Source organism: Mangifera indica, unplaced genomic scaffold (genome assembly GCF_011075055.1).
Source record: "Mangifera indica cultivar Alphonso unplaced genomic scaffold, CATAS_Mindica_2.1 Un_0008, whole genome shotgun sequence".
Classification (NCBI taxonomy): domain Eukaryota; kingdom Viridiplantae; phylum Streptophyta; class Magnoliopsida; order Sapindales; family Anacardiaceae; genus Mangifera; species Mangifera indica.
The window spans coordinates 443,105-467,178 of NW_025401100.1; the positions used below are offsets into that span (position 1 = coordinate 443,105).

A 24,074-nucleotide genomic window follows, 5' to 3' on the forward strand; every position below is an offset into this window, starting at 1 on the left:
AAGCAGATTACCTAGGTGCATCCATCTAAAAATGGATATGAGTTTTAGATTTTCTAAATAGTACCCACGGGTAACTCATGATCTATTTCCTAGTTATCTTTTTCTTCTTTTTCAATATCAAACTTACAACAAACTTAACATATATTTTACATATTTATTCTTTTGATAAGAAATAAACTCAAATCCATTATAAATTAAAAAATTTATTATATTGAAAACAAATTTATAGAATTTGAGCATTAGATACTTTATTATAGATATTTATTTTGTGTTCAATGTTAAAATCATTTGAATCTATCTAAAACATTTTTATAATTTAAAGTAGATTTTTATTATTTCACGGTATCCTCTCTATAGACCATTCGAAAAAAATATTAAAAATTATAAAATGAATATATTAAAATAATATAAATAAAAAAATAATGTTAATAAATAACTTACAGATCAATCTTTATCCGTAAGATCAAATACAAATTTTAAAAATTATTATTCTTATAAATTAATTTATTTTTAATCTTTATATATATTTTATTTTATTCATACCTGATTCACCTATTCATTTATCAGATATAACATTAGTGTACGAGCATACTTGAAATACCTAGAAGTAGTCAAAATTACATAATCGAATGCAGAATAGGCACGGCCTCGTTCATCTTCGTGCGCTACACTATGTACGAACGTGCATCAAAGATATAGGAACATGCGTGGTGTTTGTTCTTACATAGTGCGTCTAGGATACCCCTTTGCTTCCCTTCTGCCCATTCGCTTTTTGCCAGCTATCTCAATGGACATCATTCGATCCAGCCTGTCTACACCTTTAGTTATTCATTTTTAATTTGCCCTTCCAAACAGGTTGGATATTTCTGTCATTATACTAGCAAGCTATGACTCAGCTGTAGCGCCAGAGAAGGATTACGAGTTGAATGGGGTATGCGAGGCTTGACTTCACGCTCCCTTCGTTAAGTGAGATGTGAGTGGGATGAGATCTACTCGTTTGTTTTGGATTAAGAAACGCGTTTAGTGGGTCTTCCTGATCTTGCTGGCTAGGTCGGGACTCGTAAATGGCGAAGCCATCTCTTCTTGGCAGGTTCCTTCAATTCATTCCTTTCTAAGAAACACGTTAAAAAATACCTATATATATGTTGCTGATTTCTCTTCACTTCAACACACCAAAAAACACCAAACTTTCTAGGCTTCATCGTCTCTTAAAGCTTCTATTTTTTCTTCAAAAAATGGCTGCTATTGTTTCTAAACTACTCCTTTTTATCTCTTTATTTCAAATCTCCTTGGCTGCAAGAACTCTTAATGAGCTTGTACAAGATCAAGGGTCTCAACTCTTGCAATACCACAATGGTCCTCTTCTTTCTGGAAAAATTTCTGTTAATCTCATTTGGTACGGAAAGTTCAAGCCTTCCCAGAAAGCCATCGTCTCAGATTTCATAACCTCACTGTCTTCTTCTTCATCGGCAAAAACTAATCAGCCTTCAGTTGCTACTTGGTGGAAAACCACTGAGATATACTACCACCTAAGCTCCAAAAAAAGCAGTCTTTCCCTCTCTCTCGGAAAACAAATAGTTGATGAGAATTACTCGCTTGGAAAATCGCTCTCAAACAAACAGCTCGTTGCTTTGGCCTCAAAGGGTGAGCAAAAAGATGCCATAAACGTTGTGTTGACGTCTTCTGATGTAACCGTTGATGGTTTTTGTATGAGCCGATGTGGGACTCATGGGTCTGCTCCGGGGTCCAAGAGTGGCCAAATTAAGGGCAAGAACTACAAGTTTGCCTACATCTGGGTTGGTAACTCCGAGACTCAGTGCCCTGGTCAATGCGCATGGCCATTCCACCAACCGATCTACGGACCGCAGAACCCACCTTTGATTGCACCAAACAACGATGTGGGTCTTGACGGAATGGTGATCAACTTGGCTAGCCTTTTGGCTGGAACCGCCACTAACCCATTTGGAAATGGCTACTTTCAGGGCCCAAAAGAGGCACCACTGGAAGCTGCATCAGCTTGTCCTGGTATATACGGCAATGGGGCTTATCCTGGTTATGCAGGGAACTTGTTGGTGGACTCTACAACTGGCGCTAGCTACAATGCAAATGGTGTCAATGGAAGGAAGTATTTGCTTCCTGCTCTCTATGATCCTTCTACATCGTCTTGCGCAACTTTGGTCTAAGAAGGGAAAAGTCTAAGAATTATTGGTAGAATGTACAGTAAATCATTTAGCTAGAGATGGTTCAATTCTTTGATTTGTTAATTATTAATTATTCTTTTGCGGATTAATAACAGAAGAGCGAATTGGTTTGGTTTGCTTTTTTAAAACGAGAATTTGTGTCAACAATTTTCACACATCATTCCTCAATGCTGACACACAATTCTGAATTCTCTACTTACAAAGAGATATGCCCATTCTTCGGTAACAGCAGAAACTTATCCCCAGCAAGATGGACCTGTGTATTTAAAAAATTGGTGAGATAATACAAAACCTTTTATATAAAACCAATAATATTTTATCATATAATTAAATTTTATGCTATTTTTAATTAAAAATCAATAAATTATATAATTAAATTTTATATACAGTGATATCTTATTATGTATATGTATACTGAAGTTTGTTTGGCGGAAAATGCAAATTCAAGAGAAGGAGAAATTTGTAGAAGTGTGATATACACTCATATTAAGTATCAAACATGCTTGTTTGTCTTAGTTTAGAAATAGCTCTCGTTTGTTTGGGCAAGAACAAGCATTTGGATTTAGAAATGCACACACGAGCATGTGGTATGGCAGATACACCCCTATGTGATTGCCTTAGTATAACACGCCCATGGAGAAGAAGTTACAACCTTTCATGGGCATGCAAAATGTCTACACAAGCGTGCATTTTCTATGCACAGTTGTATATAGCCTTTCATGTTTAAGTTTTCTAGAAATCTAGATTCGTGTATGATGAGTGTGAACAAAACTTGAACGGTTGGATTTTTGCCTATATACAAGCTTACATGACCTTTGAACGAACATACATTGACTTTGTTTTGACTTTAATTAAATTGCACGGTTGTCGCGTGCCTATGGGATGATCTCCTTGTGACTCCTTGTATAAGTATGTATGGATGTGCATATTCTGAGAGCATGGGCACGGATGGATATTTGACTTGAAAGAGTTTGATTTTGACTATGATAGAGCATGTCGAGGATGCACAATTGGCTTTGCTGTGAGTTTTCATATTTGTGTAAGCACAGGGTGCAACATTCCTATGCACGGGCCTGCATCATGCTTTAACTTTGGATTCATTGACTCTTGCCTTAGCTTTGAATGGGGATTAAAGCACAAGAGGCTCTACCTCGTGAATGTCCTAAGAAATGAATATGTACAAGTAGGTGCATGGTCAAGTTTGGTATGATTTGACAAATTTTTTAAACCAAATTTAAAAAAATAATTTGAAAAATTTTCAAATCAAACTAAAAAAAATATAGTTTGGTATAATTTGAATTACGATTAATATCCTAAAATAGACGGTATATACCATATTTTATTATACGATATGATATGATATAGATAAAAAACAATACATATTATAAAATGTGTCGAATTAATACGATATAGTAAATATATCATATAATGCAATACATAGCTTACGATACGATATATATTACTGATATGAATTGATACATTTAAAAAAAAAATGATACTACATTAAGGGTGTATATGAAAAAATTTAAAATATTAAGGTGTTTGTGATATTTTAAAAAAATAATAATGTGTTAATTATAATATTTTATTAGTATTTTATTATTTTAATTTTTAAAAGATGTATCATATAATTTAACATAAAATATGGTAAATTAAGTTTTTAATATACAATATAACATACGATTCAATTATTATAGTTTGAATATTTTAAAATCATTTTTATATATATATATATATATATATATATATATATATATCATTTAATAAAATCAATCAAATTGTAGTTTTCTAAAATATAATATACATATATAAAATAAATATAAAATATATCTATAATATATATGTGAAAAAAATGACAATATAAATATAAAAAAACAAGTTCATAGTCTTAACTATAATTCGAACTGAAAAATAATTTAAAAAATTCTAACCCAAATCAAACCATTTTAAAATTTAAACCAAATCAAATTATAATTTTTAAATAGTTTGATTTAGTTTTATGATTTGAATCGAATTATATATATCTTTATATATAAGCGTGCAACATAGATGCACATACTAGACCTATCTAAAAGACACCAAATTTATTATGGGGACGTGCACGGTTCCATTAATCTTGGTACATGGGTATATTTTACGATATATACGAGTGTACATCTATGATGCAAAGAATATACAATGGTGCCTGCTCTTGGACGGGGCATCTTGGATACCCCGATGATCCTCTTCTGCCCATTCGCTTTTTGCCAGCTATCTAAATTCACACTTCCCAAAAGTTATTTTTGTCCAGCCTGTTCTAAATCTATACATATTTCTCTTTTTTTAATTTGCCAATCCTTCCTAGCAAGTTGTATTTAACTGTCATTGTTCTAGGAAACTATGACTCAGCTGTAGCGCTAGAGAAGGATTATGAGTTGAAAATGAGAGAGTGAGGAGAGAATGAGGCTTGACTTTCACGCTCCCTTGGTGGTAGAGGCGCCAGTGGGATTTATTTGTTTGTTATGGAATAAAGAACGCGTTTAGCGGGGTCTTATTTATCTTACCGGCTAGGTCGAGACTCGAAAATGGCGAAGCTGTCTCTTCCTGGCAGTTTCCTTCAATTAATTCCTTTTTAAAAAACACGCTAAAAATACCTATATATATACTGCTTATTTCTCTTCATCTGAACACACAAAAAAACATCAAACTTTCTAGCGTTCGTTTTCTTTAAGCTTTTTTCTCAAGAAATGGCTTCATTTGTTTCTAAACTACTCCTTTTTATCTCTTTATTTCAAATCTCCTTGGCTGCAAGAACTCTTAATGAGCTTGTACAAGATCAAGGGTCTCAACTCTTGCAATACCACAATGGTCCTCTTCTTTCTGGAAAAATTTCTGTTAATCTCATTTGGTACGGAAAGTTCAAGCCTTCCCAGAAAGCCATCATCTCAGATTTCATAACCTCACTGTCTTCTTCTTCATCGGCTAGAATTAATAAGCCTTCAGTCGCCACTTGGTGGAAAACCACTGAGATATACTACCACCTAAGCTCCAGAAAATCCAGCCTTTCTCTCTCTCTCGGAAAACAAATTGTTGACGAGAATTACTCGCTTGGAAAATCACTCTCAAACAAACAGCTCATTGCTTTGGCCTCAAAAGGTGAGCAAAAAAATGCCATAAACGTAGTGTTGACGTCTTCTGATGTAACCGTTGATGGGTTTTGCATGAGCCGATGTGGGACTCATGGGTCTGCTCCGGGGTCCAAGAGTGGCCAAATTAAGGGCAAGAACTACAAGTTTGCCTACATCTGGGTTGGTAACTCCGAGACTCAGTGCCCTGGTCAATGCGCATGGCCATTCCACCAACCGATTTACGGACCGCAGAACCCACCTTTGGTTGCACCAAACAACGATGTGGGTCTTGACGGAATGGTGATCAATTTGGCTAGCCTTTTGGCTGGAACCGCCACGAACCCATTTGGAAATGGCTACTTTCAGGGCCCAAAAGAGGCACCACTGGAAGCTGCATCAGCTTGTCCTGGTATATACGGCAATGGGGCTTATCCTGGTTATGCAGGGAACTTGTTGGTGGACTCTACAACTGGCGCTAGCTACAATGCAAATGGTGTCAATGGAAGGAAGTACTTGCTTCCTGCTCTCTATAATCCGTCTACATCGTCTTGCTCAACTTTGGTCTAAGAAGGGAAAAGTCTAGTAATTATTAATAGAATGTATAATTAATTATATAGCTGGAGATAGTTCAATTCTTTGATTCGTTATTTATTTGTTGTGCTATTGCGGATTAACAATAATAGAAGAGCAAATTGGTTTGGTTTGCTTCTTTCAAACGGCAATTTGTGTCAACAATTTTCACACATCATTACTTTTCATAACATGTATACTTTCTGTAAGAAGAATAGTTCCTTGCCGGACCTCTTTACTACAAAAGAATGCCCATTATTATTCATTTGAATATGCCCTTAAAAATATATATATATATATATATATATATATATATATATATATATATATATATATATATATATATATATATATATATATATATATATCATTTGGCCTATTCGAAATTATGGATTTCACTCTCCATTCGGCTGGCTTCTCGTTGTCCTATTTCTTACCTAGTTGGCAATACACGGTAATGTTTATGACATTCTTTTGAAGGCGTGAGTAGCCGTGCACCATTAAGTAACAAAACCAACGCGTTGTTAATTAATGCTCCCACCTTGTCAGGTTAGGCATCTCCACTTGTAGAAATTAAGGATCAAACTTTTCTCAGTCTGTCGTGGCCCTCTTTTGACTACAAAGGAGGTTAGACTTACGTCACCAAACCCAAAGTTTTAAATAGTAATATTCACTAGATATCCTGTTTGTTAGTATAGTAACTAGATATAATAGCTTGGACAACAATGTTACCAAACCTGTAATATTTGTGACATGTTGGGTCTAACCAAATTCAGTATGACCTATCATCCGTTCTGTATAAGATTTTAAATTACATATAGTAGTTTGTAATAAAAAATTGTATAAACAAATTCAAACTTGTATTGTTAAAGTCATTATATGCATTGATATTAAATTCAAGAGCAGCAATCAAGTGCACATAGCAATATCCGTGACCCAAATTGCACACTGACGTATTCCAATAGTCGTGGCTCGCCAATGCTGACAATAAGCCCGCAATTGCCAATTTGTCTACGCACTCAACACATTTAACGGACCACCATACGCGTATATGCACACATCAGTTCCATAGGCATGCAGCAGGTTGAAGCAAGAGCCATGACTTTAATGCAAAGTTCGCCCATGGCACGATTTATCCGCTGGACTTCACATGCGAATGCACTTCATCGCAAACTTAATTAATTTGTAAGCACCGACCTCATCTCACAAATTCCACTTCTTGAGATTTCGTTTTGTGTTAGTGACCTTTCCGACCATTTGACTTTAGACTGAAGCCTCTTTTTCCTCTTCTATGCTCCTACCCTTATACGTATGGTATGTATTATATTTTTTAAAAGCCCAGAAGACTCCATCTCACCCAAAGTTTATTATAACTTTAAACTTATACATTTTAATATTCAAAAACTTAAACTCTCGTCTACGAGTAAAATTCTGTTAAAAAACTTTAGTTGATGTTAAAGACAAAATATTATTTAACAAAAAATTTAAAAAACTAAAATTTTATTACATTTTTCTCTTTTAATTTAAAATTTTAATAATTTTTTTCATTCAAAGTTTAAAAAATGATAATTTTTTTCCTAAGGTTTTGAAACTATTATCGGAAACGATAAAGTTTACCATCTCCGATTACATTAGCTCTCCCTTTCAGCTTATTTTCTTCTACTAACTTGTTCCTGCCCGTTGACGAAAACAATTCGGAGGTAATCGCTTTGATCGAAAGCATGTGTTTGATCAACAGAGAGAGAACCCGGGTGGAGAATAAATGTGACCGAAGACGATAAATTTCATTGTCTTTAATGATGGTTTCAAAATTTTAGGGATTAAATTATCATTTTTAAAACTTTTGATAGAAAAAAATTATTAAAATTTTAAATTGACGGGTTTAATTTTTAAAATTTTCTATTTTACTCTTAATTTTAATAAAATGTTATTTATAGATAAAATTTTAAATTTTTAAAAATTAAACTATAAGAGTTTAAGATTATATTTAACCTTGGGTGGGAACAGCCTTTTAGGCTTTTTTAAATAATTAGATTATGTGTATTTTTTTCATAATTAAGAACTCGCGGCCGACCACCACCGAAAAGCCACCATTTATCAAAAATCCACCAACGCATAAAAAACAAAGACAAAGTTGAAAATAGTTCCAAAGTAATGAGTATAGGATAATGTTGCGAGCCTGAAAGTTGACTAATGATTCACTTTAGAATATAAATAATGCTTTCCCACTAATTAAACATGATTTGAATGTATGTAGCTCGTGGCTGGCGGATTCGTTCAATTGTTCAACTCCGCCAACCTAATTAAAGCATCTCTGCGGGACAGTGCCCCTTCCATCGTTTCAGGATTTATCTAGAAGGGCACACAGCACAGGGACCATAATTAATGAGACAGGCTGGGACGCACAAATGGACTATAAATATAAGGCCGAATGACGTATACTGAAATTTTCAGAGAACCCTTCTAATTTTTTAAACTCAAACATTATCTCGTGGATAAAATTTTATTAAAATTTTTAATTAAAATTAAATTTAAGATTATCATTTAATAAAATAATTTTAAAAACTAAAATTTTATCATAAATTCTTCTCTCAATTTGCAAATTGATATTTTTTTCAAACTAAAATTTAAAAAATAATAATTTCATATATAAAATCTTAAAATCATAGTCAACAATGACGAAGTTCATCTTTTTTGACCACGTTCATCCTCCCATCAAGGTTATCTCTCTGTGTTGACTTATTCTCATTCACCGATTAAAGATATTAACTTCGACGAAGACAAAACCATCTTCATTAAAGCGTCTTCATTGAAAGAAAAAATATTTATTATTGGTGGGTGGGAACAAATCAATAGGAAGAGATAAGATGAGAGAGAGAGCCAACATGGTTGGAAAGGATGAACTTCGTCATCTTCGACAATAGTTTCAAAATCCTAAAGATAAAATTACTACTTTTTAAATTTTGGGTGAGAGGAAATTGTTAGATTTTTAAATTAAAAGAAAAATATAATAAAACTTTATTTTTTAAGACTATTTTGTTAAATAATGATTTTATCTTTAATATTAACTGAATTTTTTAACGAAATTTTGTTAATTGGTGAGTTTTAAATTTTCGAAAGTTGAAGGGTATGAACAAAGTTTTCACTTAACCTTGGGTTGGGAATAAGTCTCTTGGCCTAAATATAATTGGAATCATCCACTACATTCATTTCTTCATTCAAATTAAATAGAAATGCATGGCTTCCACACCATTTTTATATTCTTTCTGTATGGTATGGTATCAATGTTAGGAATGGAATAATATACAGAGAAATATCTTAAAGGTTTGAAGAGTAATGCATTTCAAGTTTTGTTAATGACCTTACTCCATTCATCACCAAAACCAAACTAAAAACAAAATTTAGGTTGTAAAAAGGATTACCATAGTCCATTCATCAATTTTATACACTTCTTCTGAGCATCCCTCGCATCCATAAGTTTTTTCAAAACAACACCCTGCGGATGATTCTGACAAATTTCCAAGCAGTACCAAAGGAAAATAAAGCAAAACAAACAGTTCTACAAGTTAAATAAAGTAAGGACAATTCTACAAGTTCCATAAAACACAACACATGTAAAATAAGAAAGTTGAGAGAATTGAAACATGAAAGAATAGAGTGGTCAATGGGAAAAAGTAATCGGTTACAGAAAAGTTGAGAAATCGATTATAGCAATTATAGAAAAATCGAACAGATTGAGTTTAGGCTTTACGGAAAAGTCAAGAAATGGAGTTTAAGGAAAAATCAAGCAATTGATTTTAGGGTTTATGAAAATTCCAGCAAATTGAGTTTAGGGGAAATTTGAGAAATCAAGTTCATGGTTAGCAAAATTCGAGAAGTCGAGTTAAGGAAAAATCAAGAAATCAATTTTTGGGTTTGCAGAAAACTCGAACAAATCTGTGTGTGGTAGGGTGAAAGTGGAACAAGAAGTTTTTGTGATATATATATATTGTAACATAATAACAACATCGTTTTATGGTAAAAGTTAAGAGAAATGTTACTCAATCGTATATGTCACTTTGGGTTTGACTATAATATTGAAAAGAGTCGAGTTTGAGTTTAAGTTCGAATTAAACTTTAAATTTGATTTGATACTATAATTGAGTAAAAATAATTAAAATAATATTATTTTGATATATATTAATCAAAATAATGTTATTTTAATTAATTTATATTAAAATTTTTTAAACTTACGAATTTAACAAGATAAACACTCATAAACTAGAGTTTAAGCTTAAGTTCAAAAATATTTAATTCTTATAGTTGAATTTGAACTCTTTGAGCTTGTTCAAACAAAGTTTAAATTCACATTCGAATAAATTTTATCCAAATTTAACCATTCTTCAAGACTAGAACTAAATGTATTGAAGTTAGCTTTAATTACATAGTGAAACCGAAGCATCAATTATCCACCGACCCCGATTCCATAGGTTCGTTTGCTCGTGGACCAGTTGTGAAGGGTGACATAATAAATAATAATGGGACAGCTAAACCGCGCAAGTATTTTCCCTGCAAAGCCCAATTCGGATAACTCTTTTGACTTTGTTTCCCCAACGCAGTGGACACACAAATGGTTTCACAAAGACGCCAGAAGCATTCATGTCTGGGACGCCCACCAGTTAATAAGTTAACCGTATCAGGTGATAAGATCAAACTTCTTTAATTTCTTCCCTTCACTGCATACGCCTTCCTTATTAAACACTCCTATATTCCTCATTACTATGATTTTCTTATTCAACTCCAACCCATGAGGCACTTTTCTCTTTATTGGCCAGCTGTCTACGCACCCACTATCTTGGCATCTTCCTTCTTTATCATATAAAAACCATAATCCACTCCTCCTCTTTCTCATCAAACATTTTCAAACTATTCCGATTAAACAAATATCAGTTTTCTCACACCCAATGGCTTCTGTTTCAAATCTCTTCATCATCTTCTCTTCACTTCTCTTACTATCTCTTTCTCTGCTTAACACTTGCCTTGCCACATCCAGAACACTCTCCGCTCTTGTTGAGCAACAACCACTTGTTCTGCAGTATCACAACGGTCCACTTCTGAACGGCAACGTCTCCGTTAATCTTGTTTGGTATGGCAACTTCTCTCCAGCTCAAAGGTCTATAATCGTTGACTTTCTCAATTCATTAAGCTCTGATAAAGCCCCGAAGCCTTCCGTTTCTTCATGGTGGCAAACCACTGAGGCTTACAAAGGCGGTCGACGCTCCGTCGTTGTAGGAAATCAGATTGTTGATGAAAAATACTTGCTGGGAAAATTACTAACAGCCGAACAACTCATAGCTTTGTCTTCGAAAGCAGGAGGTATTAACAATGCAGTTAACGTTTTGTTGACATCTGCTGACGTGGCTGTTGATGGTTTCTGCATGAGTCGTTGCGGGACCCATGGTTCTGGTCAAAACAAGAATGGCAAATTTGCTTATGCGTGGGTTGGTAACTCCATGAGTCAGTGTCCGGGTCAGTGCGCGTGGCCGTTTCATCAACCTATTTACGGGCCACAGACTCCACCGTTAGTTGCTCCAAACGGAGACGTCGGAGTTGACGGGATGATCATCAATCTAGCCACGGTTTTGGCGGGAATGGTGACGAATCCGTTCAATAACGGGTACTTTCAGGGGCCAGCGGACGCGCCTCTTGAGGCAGTTAGTGCGTGCACGGGTATATTTGGAAAAGGAGCGTATCCGGGTTATCCAGGTGAGGTGTTGGTGGACAAAACCACCGGAGCTAGCTACAATGCGAATGGGTTAAACGGACGCAAGTATTTGTTGCCTGCAATGTGGGACCCTCGAACAAACAAGTGCAAAACACTCGTGTGATTAAGAAAAATAGTAACGCAGATACCAGCACAAACAACACAAACGATACTCGTATGTGTGTATGTATGTAGTGCGCAATATAATAGTTACAGGGTGTAGATAAGTCTTTTTAAATTAGAGATGTATAAATCTACTTCAAAACGCATCGTTTCGATCTATATGTTGCAATCCTGATGATAATAAAAAGAGCAATGTTATGTGTACTTATTTTAGGTACATAAATATATATATACTCATATGTGTCATCATATGATTAGTTATTGTTTTATTCTTAATTCAAAATCATCCAATCACATGATGACACATATAAATATATATATATTTGTGTATTCAAAATGGATACATATAATTTTATTATAATAAAAATGTGTAAAGATTTTTTCACCAACTTCAAAATTTATTGTTTAAACTTCTATTTTTAATTGAAGGAAAAAAAAAAAAAGGAAACTCCAACTCCAATTTCAAACCCATAATAATACCAGTTACATTTAAAATTCAGATTAAAAAATTTGAAGTAGAGTAGAGTTATTAATTTTTTAAATTTTAAAAAAAAATTATATATTTTTTTAATTTTTTTGAGTTTTAAAAAATGAGAGATTTCTTATAAAAGTTAACTAATTTCAAAAAATTATACCGAAAAGAAAGGTACTTTAATAAATGGTGAGAACTTTTCTCTTGATACAGAATGGCCGGGAAAATTTGATCTCCCTGAAAACTTCCGGGAACATTAGATTGTTGTAATGGCTTTTCTAGCGGTGAGATGCTTTTTGTTGGGGCAATTGCCCAACCCATTGACGTCAAATGAGAGATGAAACCCAGATTTTCAACTCAAAAGACTATTGATAAACGGCAGGTCAGTCAAACCAATGAACAAATGAACGACATGTCGTTGGTAAATTTACATAACCAACGACATCCCTTTACCCTGCGATTCGGCCTATAACAACACATTCTTCTGGACGCTACCGGTTTCCCTTGATCTCCAAACATGGAACTTGAATCGCATCAACATGATCACTCCCCCGAAAGCCCGCCCTCCTCTACCCCTACCACAAAAATCACATCCTGCTGCGCCAAATGTGGCTGTCCAACCACTTTCGCACTACCACCACAACCGCCATACTCCGAAATATCCCCACCTCCCACATACCGTCCCATCCGGGCGCCAGCCATTAACCTCCCTCCAAACAACTACTCTCAAGCCATAATTCTTGCTCCCGTTCCCCAATCCCAAAAAGTTCCCACAATTTCCCCTCCTTATAATTTTCAAACTCCTTCGAAACGAATCCAATCCCCCGATGACATCCGCCACTTCATTGACTCTGATTCCGGAAAGAATTTCCTCGGCTTCGTCGTCGCTCTCTCCGAGTCCATTCGCGGACACAAAATCTCCGATCAATGTCACGAGTCTCAAACAATCCGCACCTTTTCATCAATTATTGACGAGTTGATTCAATGGATTGACGTAATTCCTCCGGCTGATCAGTCTTCTCGTTATGGTAACGTCTCTTACCGAACCTGGCATAGCCGTTTAACTGAAAACGGCAATACGATGATGCTGCGTTTTTTGCCCGACGAACTTCAAGCTGCCTCTGTGGAAATAGTTCCGTATTTTAATGACAGTTTCGGTAATTCGAGTCGTATAGATTACGGAACTGGTCATGAAACTAATTTCGCCGCTTGGTTATATTGCTTAGCTAGATTAGGAGTTATTAAGGAAGAAGATTATCAAGCTGTTGTGTCCAGGGTTTTTGTTAAGTACTTAGAGTTAATGAGAAAATTGCAATTGGTGTATTGTTTGGAGCCTGCGGGATCGCATGGTGTTTGGGGGTTGGATGATTATCATTTCTTGCCATTTATATTTGGTTCCTCGCAGTTGATTGATCATAAGTACATGAAGCCGAAGTCAATTCATAATCAGGATATTTTGGAAAATTTTTCCAATGAGTATATGTATCTTTCTTGTATTGCTTTTGTGAAGAAGGTGAAGAAGGGTATATTTGCTGAGCACTCACCTATGTTGGATGATATCAGTGGTGTGCCTAATTGGAATAAGGTTAATAGTGGGATGCTGAAAATGTATAAGGCTGAGGTGCTCGAGAAGGTTCCCATTATGCAGCATTTTCTGTTCGGATGGCTCATTAGGTGGTATGGTCCATTTTCGCATTTGTGAATTTAATTATCGAACAGATAATTGGTTGCTTTTGGTTATGAATTTCTTGGTATTACATGTTACATTTGCTGTTTCTTGAATTGAAACAATTGAATTAGGATTGAGTGTAACAGATGATTTCTGGAATTACATATATGTTTGTTATGTAGTACACTTGATTCTTGAGTTGGTTGTTGGAAGGATAGGATGAAATGGACATGATGACTATATATATGTATACACACACTATCGCACTATTCTGAGTTGAAATTTTGTTTTTACAATTTCTTGTTATTTCAGAATTACTTCAGCTCAGTTTGTAATAGCTTAATATAGATGCCTGCATTAGCCATGTTGGAGGGCTACTTCTATGCTGGTTTCTTTGAATCATACAAGCTGCTAATAGGCATAATTAAACTAAGTTAGCTAAGAGCATACACCAACCATTTGGATATGATTTATTATGATTTTGAGTTGGGATATGGGAATATTAGGGTTTTTTTTTTTTTTTTTTTGCTGTTAACAAGCCAAGTTGTTTAATAATAGCTAGAGCTCCGTTTGGAATTAGCTCTTTCATACAATCCATAATGGATGCAGTACATCACTGCTTGGCTTAAAGCTGGGTTTCAGTTTTGTTACTTGTTGCAGGAGACCAGATAAAAAATACTGATCTCATTTATCAATATCTTCGCGCATAGTAGTTATAATACTGTTCTCAATAAGGGGCCTTTTCCATGATTATGGTAAATAGAAAGCAAAAAAGAGAAAATCTTTTAATGAAATATTTTTCTCTGTTCGACCTCAATCAGATTAAATGTTTGATTGGTGTCCTGATTCACAAACCAAAATAATTTTATAGGGAGGGTGCTGCCACTGCCTTGTCCCATATGTCGACTTCCGAGATCTTGCGTAAAAAATGCTATTACCTGTCTGTGCCTTGTGCAAATTATATCTTTTTAGATTTTCTCCTTTCTTGTGTGGTGTCCTTTTTTGTTGTCTATATAAGGTGAGTCTTGCTCTTTAGATTTTTCCTTTTTGATCTCAGCTCTGACTTTTAAAATGGAAAACCATGTGTTGGCTAATGGCATTGCCTTTGTTATCAGAATTTTCTATCTTTAATTTGACTGTCATTAACATGAAGATTATAAGGTGACCTCAGGAAGATAATTGTAAGGGTTTTTGGAATAAAAATGTAGGAATGACTCGAAAACAAGAGAGGTGAGTGGGTTTGGTTGTTACAAGGGTTTATAGTTGCATCAAACTAAGTTTGCACTCTTATAAAACTGTTATCTTTTTGTTTATATTTGATTAGTCCTTCCCTATTATACTGTTTATGTAAGAATGCTTCTGATTAGTACAATTTTCAATATAATTGATTCTTTCATTAGACATGTGGCTGTGATATAGTGCCAATATTCTTGCAATCAGGATTGTGGGCTATCACAGAAATTGGTCAGCTTTGCTACATGTTTGCGCGGCCAATGGCTTTTATCCTTATATTTTGAGAAACTGTCCATAAAATTCTGTTTTCTTAACTTGTCTTGGTTTTGACAACTAAAATATGTATGTTCTAACAGATGTGTAACTTGTAAGTGTTGCATGCTCTTGTGTCATAGAAAAGCTGATTGTAATTTTTTCCTTAAAACTCTGCTAATTTGTTTCTGCTTTGTTTTCACTCAGGGAGTAGTTTGATGTGCAGTTGCCAAAGTAGAAACTTATTCGGAGTATGATACTTTTGGGAGTATGAAGTTGTTTAGTTTTCCCTCTTTTTTTGTTTGCCATGCTACTTGGCTTTAGCAGTGCAACCGTATGCTGCCATAAATTTTTGTTGATCATATTTTGAATTTGATGGAAGACCAGCAGCCTTATATTGTACGAATAATATAACGAAAACTTTTGTCTACAAATATCAAATATGCGGTGTGTTAGAGCAACTAGTATACAATTTTCTGTCCTGCATTCCATAGTGGTTCTCTACTTCTCTCTTACATGATAGATATAAACAATCTGTGTTGTATATACTGCATTAATATGGTGACACAAGCTGAGTTCACTCAAGTTTTCATAGACAGATTGGTCTTATGATTGTTTCATACGTAACTTTGGTTAAGCTTGTGGTCTCCTAAAACTCAGCTTGTTATGCATTGTAGCTGACTTAAAGCCACTATATCCATGTCTGAAACTAGTGAATTGAAAAAAAAAAAAAAATGAACATTTGGATTCTTTGGAAAATGATGGCTTATAAGAATGTCGGTAGCTGGAAGTTTGTACCTTTGCATATGTTTTTTTTTTTCGGAAATTAAATATGAGAAATTATTTGTTGCTGCCATGCATGGACAGTGGAAAGTTGTGTCAAGGATGTTTTGCTGGCTTCCTTGGCCCCGTGGCTATGACTTATGAGATGAGAAATAACTCAGTATATGAGTTATCTCAGAGTGTGGTTGAGATGAGTTGGAAAAGGTGTTTAATCTGCATTTTTTTGAGGAATCTTATCCGAATTGAACCATTTTTTCGAAGCAGGATGAACCACAATGAGCTGGTAAAAATTTGAATCTAGTAATCGGGCTGTACAAATACTACACCAGGGAATATGCATTGTTACGCGAGGTAAATAAAAATTGCCCCTTTCATTTTCCTCCACTCATGGTAATCCATTCGCTTGCTCCCAAAAGGAGATGGAATAAAAGGACAGCTGAGCTGCTGCTGTATCCTGTTACTGTCTATCAGGAATCACTGTATAAAGTCTGGAATCACTGCCAAGCTTACAAGAAGCAACCTCTTATCACTCGATTACATTATGCCCTCTTTTAACACTCCAACAATCACAAATTTCAAAGTTCCCAAGTAGCTGATTTAAGCACAACAGCCCACGAATCTCTTTGATTGAATATGGATCAGTGATATATATATATTTTTTTGCCATTGACTTTTGCAGTTGGTGTACTGTTTTTTCCCAAGTGATATCATAGATTTTTTACATCAAATAGTTGCCTTTAATTAGGATGAAGGTGAAATTGGGAAATAGAGAGTACTTTCTTCTTTAACCAATTCATTTTCCAAGTCAATTTTACTCCTCTTTGTTGCGGTAATCCATTATCACATCAGATCCAGCAATTGAAAATTGGATCACATGTTGTCGGCTCTTTCGGTGACATGATGCTGACATACGTGAAAGTGATTTATTTGCCCATGGACGACACCTCATGATGGCAGGAAAATTATATGTGGCTGAAGACATGACAGTATGACACTAGTTCCTGCTCTTGCACGTTACAGTACCAAAGTCTAAACCCAATTCCCCATTAGTTGACATAAAGGTTCTTGCCCAACCGAGACGATTCCGTGTATAAGAAGATGAAGAGTTTTTCGAAAAACAGTAATATAAAGTGAGTCAATTTCAATTAATAAACAACTGCAAATCTCTCTTGAAAACGTAGGCCTGACCTTTGCATCTCTCGTGAAGCCGAGCCACTGCCACCCTTTTAATGGTACTTCAACTTAAAACCACTGTAAACAAAACTCAGTATGTTTCAAGGAGCCCATTCTCCAAGTTTGTCAGATCTCAGAAAGCCACAGTTAATATTTATTCATAGACGAATTCATCATACATCAACTATTTGGTTCATAATGGTTAAAATAAACTTTTTCAAAAAATTTTAAACAACCGCACTTTCGAATTAAACTGCAGGCACCCCACATGGGCCTCCACAAGAATACAGTGTTTCACCACACCACCCACCTCCAGCACCGGCTCTTGTCGGTGCTGCTATTTTCACGCAACTGCAAGATCCTATCTTTCATCAGTACCAAATATCAATCCTTATTAAATTTTCATTAACACGGCAACATGACACTCAATTGTCACAGTATTGAAAAGTACATTATTTTGTCGCCTTCCCATTTCTTCTTATTCTCTGAAGAGTATGGTTGCCATGTTTGAGTTTTTTTTCCTTTCTCTCTTTCTCTCTCTTCTTTATTCTTTAATTTTTATTTTCCCTTTTTCTTATTAACCCGCATAACCTTGCTTTTCACTCTTTGTCTTTGTTCTTATTGTGGGTTGCATTGATAGCCTTTGGTTAGATGGATGGATAAGACCAGTTTTGTAGCTGTCCCTCTTTCTTTCCCTCATTATTTTACCTTTCTCTCAGTTTGAGTGTTTCTCTGAGGTTTTTTTTTTTTTTTTATTTCTCTTATTTTCCCTGCATTTGTGGCGGATAAACCGGTGAGTTCTTTTGCATAATCCAAATCCAGAAAGTTTCTACCTTCTGAACAAAAACCCACTTATTGGTTTAGATGTATGTAATTTTCTTTTTGCCTTTACTCTCGAGTTTTCTAAAGAACAGAAACTGAAACTAGGATGATTATCACTTGTTGTCTTAATCTTCTGGATATGAGATTTAACTACTTATAAACTACTCATAGTACTAAATTCGATTCCACATTTCTACTTCACGTAATGATTTTCTTTTCTTTTACTACATTTTCTCGGGTACAAAACATAGTTCTTTTATATATATTGATATATTTTGAGGTTCTAATACAGTTAAATTCCTCTGTAATTTGCATGCAGTTACTTTTTTATGACTTTGCTCTCCTTCTTTGATAAAGTTTCTTGTTTTTTATATATTTTTTATTTGCTTCTAATGCGCAATATTTTTCTGCAATTTGTTCAGTGGGTTTGGTTAGATCTTTAAAGCTGGTTTATTTGTGTCTTTTATGCGATAATTTTTTTCCATTGTCAGTTTTTCTTGTCCAGATTATCAAATCTTGATTTTTCATCCAGGTTCCCCTGAATTTGGTCCTTGCTTTGTTATTTTTCATACAGTTTGCTCGAATTCTTCTAAATTTCCCTGTTAATCTGTAACGTTTTCTCTTATTATTCGTTTCCTTTTCATATCTACTCTATTACCCTTTTGAGGAAGTACTAAATGCATCCTTTTTTGGTCCTTCAAGCAATTTTATATGCGTTTTTGACAAGCAAAGAGTAGTATTTCACCATTTGTTGATGGAATTTGTCTGTTTATCTCTTTGAACGTGATATAGATATTTGCTAGTATCATCTCTCTGATTCTTGGTTACTGGATGTTCCTAATTTTTAACCTACATTCCTTCTTAAAAAGAAAGCTGACATCGAGATTGTTTTCATTTTTTTTGTGTTTGTTGTGTTAAGACAGTTAGGATGGATGGCGAAAGTGATTTTAGGAATTGGGATGAGCTAATACCGGATGCTCTTGGACTAATCTTTAAACATCTATCACTCCAGGAGGTACTAACAGTAATACCTCGGGTTTGCAAATCATGGGGAAAAGCAGTAACAGGACCATATTGTTGGCAGGAGATAGATATTGAAGAATGGAGCAATCGTTGCCAACCTGAGCACCTTGATCGGATGCTTCAAATGTTGATCACTAGAAGTTCTGGATCTCTCCGGAAGCTCTGCGTTTCTGGCTTGCACAATGACATGATGTTCACCTTCATTGCAGAAAAGTAATAAACCATGTCTTTTTGTTCCATTCTCATTCAATTTTTTATTTTTTGATGCATTGATACTTCTTTTATATGCTTTGGTCTTTTGTTGCTGGTGTTTTAGACTGTTATGTGATGAACTTATCTTCCTAGTTGAAACTCTTTATTTTTTAACATGCTCGCAAAATTTACTCATGAAAACAGCATCATGTCTCAGTCATATCTATTCGATCTTAGGTCCCTTTTCAAAAGCTTTCAGTTTCCTGGATTTTGCAACCTTTTTCAAACATTTACCACTTCAAATGACCTTTCATTAAAAACTCAGTGAGCACATTTTTGCTGATATTGGTCTTCTTTTCCCTGTTTTCCTAGCGCGGGTTCCCTTCAAACATTGCGCCTACCCAGAAGTGAGATGAGTGATTCTGTTGCTGAACAGATTGCTGGAAGGCTCTCAGCGATCACTTTCTTGGATTTGAGTTATTGCAATAAAATTGGTGCTTGTGCTTTAGAGGCCATAGGAAAGAACTGTAAATTGCTGGTGGGATTGTGTCGGAACATGCACCCATTAGCTACAGGGAAGCTCACGCAAGATGATGAGGCTAAGTCCATATCTGCAACAATGCCTAAGCTCAGGCGTCTTGAGATGGCTTACCATGATCTTAGCACTGAGAGTGTTTTAAAGATACTTTGCAGCTGCTCTCAGCTAGAATTTTTAGATTTGAGAGGGTGCTGGGATGTCAAACTTGATGACAAGTTCATCAAGGTGAAGTTTCCGAACTTGAAGATCTTGGGACCCATTGTCAAGGATTGCTATGAGATTAATGATTGGGATGATTGCTCAGATTACTCAGATGGTTCTGAGTACTTGGCCTGGGAATTCCTAGCCGGTGGAATGGGTGATTATGATGATGATGATGATGATGATGAAATCTACGATGGAATGTGGGATGATGAAGGCAGGCTGGAGGAGCTTGAGCTAAGGTTCTACAATGGAATTGTTGAGGATGCTGGAGTCTACGGTTGGCCTCCATCACCTTAGTTTTTGTGTTTCTTCCCTGTCAATTTGTTTACTATTTCAACCGTTTTCTTTCTGGGAACAACAACTGCTATATGCTCTAAATGTGTTATATCTTTCCAAAGGAGTGGACCTGTGTGGTTTGTCATTGTAATCTGTTTTCTGTCATGCATAATCTGAAGTTCCAAAATGAAAGACTCCTTGTATAGTCTAGTCTGCATATTCCTAAGTGTATTGTGGTTGGTAATTTACAATCTGACTTGAAATCAAAGGCCCGTGAGGTTGAAATAGAAAAGATAGATCCACATTAGTATCTTTCATTTTGTAACAAATTTTACTGGATTTTGCAATCTGGGAGTTTGGAGTTGGTCCACAATCATGCACTGATATTTCTGAAGGAAGTGTCAGATCATTGGTGACTCTGGTGCCAGCCTGCCACCCACTTTGCAAGATTGGACCTCCAAAAGTATGTGGATGAATTTGGCTTCTCCTGCATGAGAAAAATATAATAAAATTTCTTGCATTTAATATGATAAATACATGCCACTCTAAAGGAGGCCTTGACTTTAAGCTTTTATGTTTAGGCATCTCAGGTTCTTTCTTTCCCTAAAAAAAGGCAAATTCCTTCACTTTAGCGTATTTTCTTTTGGCCCTTGCTGTCAAAGGGGGAGTAGATGCTGCAAAACCCTTTTGCAGACTGGATTTTCTAGCAATCCGCCTCCTTTCTTGCTTTTTTTATTTTGTTATTCTTTTTGGCAAACTCAATTTCTTAGTCCTGGTTTCTGTCGTGTGAGTTTTTTTTTTTTTTGTTTTTTCATGTCTTAAAAGAGATTAAATATAGTTAAAGGGAATCTAAATCTTTATTCTCGTATTCAAAATCTCACTTTTTTGTTATTTAAAATTTCTTCTAAAAGCAGTGTGAGAACCTTATCCGAACCAATCTGCAACTTGTATGGGATAATTCAAGAGTCTTATTTTATTATATTATTAATAGATTTCGAATTCATGCCATATCTTGAGCTTGTATGGGGATTTTTATAATTTTTGTCAAACAATTTACTCTCCAAGGAGAAAGTTTAAATTTGAGTATTTCTCATATTTGTGATATCTTTTTTTATTTGATATAATAATTATATTTTAAATCATTATATTTTAAATTTATCTTTTTAATTAATATAATCAAAATCCTGGTTATTTTTTTTATAAATAAAAAAAATACCTTCCCCCCAACCCAAGGGCGGTCGAGGGTGTTTGTTTACAACAATAATTGCCTACTCACATAAAGTCTCATTTTTAACAGAAACAATTGAACAGAAGTTTCACGTGAGAACAAATGGCTTGGGTTGGATGCATTGGAAAAAGCAGAGAATTTGTTAGTGATTGAAAGTGGTCAGATACAAAGTCACATTCAGTAGGTCTTCAAAGCATTTGTTGAAACCAAACATGGGATGTTAATCACGTCGATAATCCTCTTTTAATCATTTTTATTAATTAAAATAATTACTATTTGATTAAAATTTATCTATAATTAGTATAGTGGATGTACATGACATGTGACTGGCTGTTGTCTTTGGATCTTGCACTTGTTTGTCTTGAGATGTGTGTGAATTTTTTACCATTCATTTCGAATTCTCAGACAAAATTTCCCTCAAAATATGTGTTGCTTTGCAACCTGCTATTATATTTAAATAAAATAATATAAAAATAGGCCAAATCACTTTTTCCTACCCAAGGTTTGATGAAAGATTAAACTTATATTTCATTAATTTTTAAAATTTTAAATATCTATTTTTTTGGTTAAAATTTATTGATAGGATCATCGAGGATAAAAATATTGTTTTATGAAAAAAATTAAAAATTTATTATATTTTCCTTCTAAATTTAAAATTTTAATAATTACTTTTATTTAAAGTTTAAAAAATAAAAATATCTCCCTTAGGATTTTCTTCTCTCTTCGACCATCTCTATTCCAGTCGATAGCCAACCCTTACAACCCATCCCGACCCTAACACTTCATCGTGGGAAAAACAAATCGTTTGTTTGGATAATAAACAAATAATCATCTTTGTCTAGATGATTTGTCATCGTCCAGTTAAAGATGAAGGGTCGAAAATTTGGATGATGACATCTGACCCTTCATCTTCGCCTGGACGATGACAAATTGTCCAGATGAAGATGATTTGTATTCAGACAAAGATGATTCATCTCTAGATGAATTATTCATTTTCCAATGACGAAAGGTTGGGAAGGAGGGATGGGTGATAAGGGTCGACTATCACTCATAATGGAGGTGGCTAGAGAAGAGAAGTACATTATAGGGAGGAAATTGTTACTTTTCAAATTTTGGATGAGAAGATTATTAGATTTTTAAACTTAGAGGAGCAATATGATAAATTTTTAATTTTTTAAATATTTTTAATAGAATAACATTTTTACCCGTGACTCTAACATTAAATTTTAATAAAAAAATAAGTATTTGCATTTTTTTAAATTAGCAAGTATGAGTTTGAGTTTTCATCAAACTTTGGGCGGGAATAAGTCATGTGGCCATAAAACAACTACTGAATATCCTCATAATATCCCTTAAGCATGTATAATATTCATACTCACAATTCAGTTTTATTCCCCTTCAATGATACCCTAATCCTATATAACACTCTTTCTTCGTAAATCAAGTTATGTTAAAAAAATTAATAGTGTTTACTGTCCATAAATTTTTTTAAAATTGACAATTAACTCTTTTATGTGTTAAACTTAAACGATTTTAAAGTAACAGTTTAACCTAAACTTTTTTTTAGATAAAACAAAAACGTTTTAAAACTTACACATCAATCTTTGAAATCTTTAAAACTTTAGTTATCAACATCACTCATTCATTATCATCATGATTTCATCATTGTTAGTTTTCACTGTCTTCATTTGATGTCTCGATATGAGTGGTTGCTAGTGACAACTTCACTCAAATCATTTATAAAAAAAAAATTATTGTCGATAACAACTCATATTGAGACAACTATGAAGGCGATGGGGAATAACAATGGTGAGATTGTGATAATGATGAAAAAGTGTCACCCATGGTAGGGCTTTCAGAGAAGGAGGTGAGGCTAAGAGGGATTAAAAAAAGAGAAAGAGAGAGAAGAGGGTTCTAATACAATTTTTATTTTAATGGTTTTTTTTTTGCTAATTTATGATTATATAGTAATATTAAAAATAAGATAGTTGAAATAAAATAAAATTTTCAATTCCTTGCATTGTGTTAGGGTTTTTTTTCATTACCAAAATATAATTTTGGCTGACAAAGTGTTTTTAGGTCAAATATTCGAAGAATAAATGTAAGTTTACTCTAATTATTAATAATAAAACATTTCTCGATGAAATTCACATTTGAAATTTTGTTTCAAATTTTGTAACTTAAGCCCATGAGATTATGTAAAAACAATTTTAGAGCGTTTGATTTGAATAACTTTTTATTAAAAACTAATAAATTATTTAAAATATGTCTAATAATAAAAGATGTCTAATCAATATTTATAAATATATATAATTATTGCTTTGAATAAAGATAATAAAATAATATTAAAATATTATTTTATTTAGTTTTTTATATAATTATTTTAAAATATTTTTTATATTATTTCCATATAGTTATAATTACGTGGTATTTGTTGTGATTTTGTAGTGTAAGTATAATAAAAG

The 24,074-nt window shown here is 34.2% G+C and overlaps 5 protein-coding genes across 17 annotated transcripts; all 5 read left to right on the top strand.

Annotated features, from left to right (window-relative positions):
• The first annotated feature begins 1,153 nt into the window (after positions 1–1,153).
• On the top strand, positions 1,154–2,332 carry LOC123205508 (protein PHOSPHATE-INDUCED 1-like). Its single transcript, XM_044622473.1, has one exon. It carries the CDS (start codon positions 1,236–1,238, stop codon positions 2,181–2,183), a length of 948 nt encoding a protein of 315 aa, XP_044478408.1. The 5' UTR covers positions 1,154–1,235; the 3' UTR covers positions 2,184–2,332.
• Positions 2,333–4,860: 2,528 nt separating this feature from the next.
• LOC123205504 (protein PHOSPHATE-INDUCED 1-like) lies at positions 4,861–6,030 on the top strand. The gene has a single exon (XM_044622469.1). It carries the CDS (start codon positions 4,928–4,930, stop codon positions 5,873–5,875), a length of 948 nt encoding a protein of 315 aa, XP_044478404.1. The 5' UTR covers positions 4,861–4,927; the 3' UTR covers positions 5,876–6,030.
• Positions 6,031–10,623: 4,593 nt separating this feature from the next.
• LOC123205516 (protein EXORDIUM-like 2) lies at positions 10,624–11,995 on the top strand. Its single transcript, XM_044622484.1, has one exon. It carries the CDS (start codon positions 10,822–10,824, stop codon positions 11,743–11,745), a length of 924 nt encoding a protein of 307 aa, XP_044478419.1. The 5' UTR covers positions 10,624–10,821; the 3' UTR covers positions 11,746–11,995.
• A 547-nt stretch (positions 11,996–12,542) lies between these two features.
• LOC123205565 (serine/threonine-protein phosphatase 2A activator-like) lies at positions 12,543–15,831 on the top strand. 2 transcript variants are annotated; one of them, XM_044622556.1, is made up of 2 exons: positions 12,543–13,890; positions 15,578–15,831. In XM_044622556.1, the coding sequence occupies exons 1-2, from the start codon at positions 12,734–12,736 to the stop codon at positions 15,582–15,584; spliced, it is 1,164 nt and encodes a 387-aa protein (XP_044478491.1). In that variant the 5' UTR covers positions 12,543–12,733; the 3' UTR covers positions 15,585–15,831. The 2 variants fall into 2 exon arrangements, with proteins under 2 accessions (XP_044478491.1, XP_044478490.1); XM_044622555.1 differs by having other exon boundaries at positions 12,653–13,893.
• Positions 15,832–17,796: 1,965 nt separating this feature from the next.
• LOC123205555 (F-box protein FBW2-like) lies at positions 17,797–20,598 on the top strand. 12 transcript variants are annotated; one of them, XM_044622545.1, is made up of 4 exons: positions 17,848–18,192; positions 19,068–19,163; positions 19,233–19,384; positions 19,736–20,598. In XM_044622545.1, exons 2-4 carry the CDS (start codon positions 19,077–19,079, stop codon positions 20,400–20,402), a joined length of 906 nt encoding a protein of 301 aa, XP_044478480.1. In that variant the 5' UTR covers positions 17,848–18,192; positions 19,068–19,076; the 3' UTR covers positions 20,403–20,598. The 12 variants fall into 12 exon arrangements, with proteins under 12 accessions (XP_044478475.1, XP_044478480.1, XP_044478479.1 ...); XM_044622544.1 differs by having other exon boundaries at positions 19,072–19,163; XM_044622542.1 differs by having other exon boundaries at positions 19,076–19,163.
• The last annotated feature ends 3,476 nt before the right edge of the window (positions 20,599–24,074 follow it).

Coding starts and splice junctions, on each gene's coding strand:
- LOC123205508 (XM_044622473.1), top strand. CDS start 1,236: ATGGCTGCTATTGTTTCTAAACTACTCCTTTTTATCTCTTTATTTCAA.
- LOC123205504 (XM_044622469.1), top strand. CDS start 4,928: ATGGCTTCATTTGTTTCTAAACTACTCCTTTTTATCTCTTTATTTCAA.
- LOC123205516 (XM_044622484.1), top strand. CDS start 10,822: ATGGCTTCTGTTTCAAATCTCTTCATCATCTTCTCTTCACTTCTCTTA.
- LOC123205565 (XM_044622555.1), top strand. CDS start 12,734: ATGGAACTTGAATCGCATCAACATGATCACTCCCCCGAAAGCCCGCCC.
- LOC123205555 (XM_044622534.1), top strand. Junction 19,385..19,735: donor TTCACCTTCATTGCAGAAAA/GTAATAAACCAT, acceptor CTGTTTTCCTAG/CGCGGGTTCCCTTCAAACAT.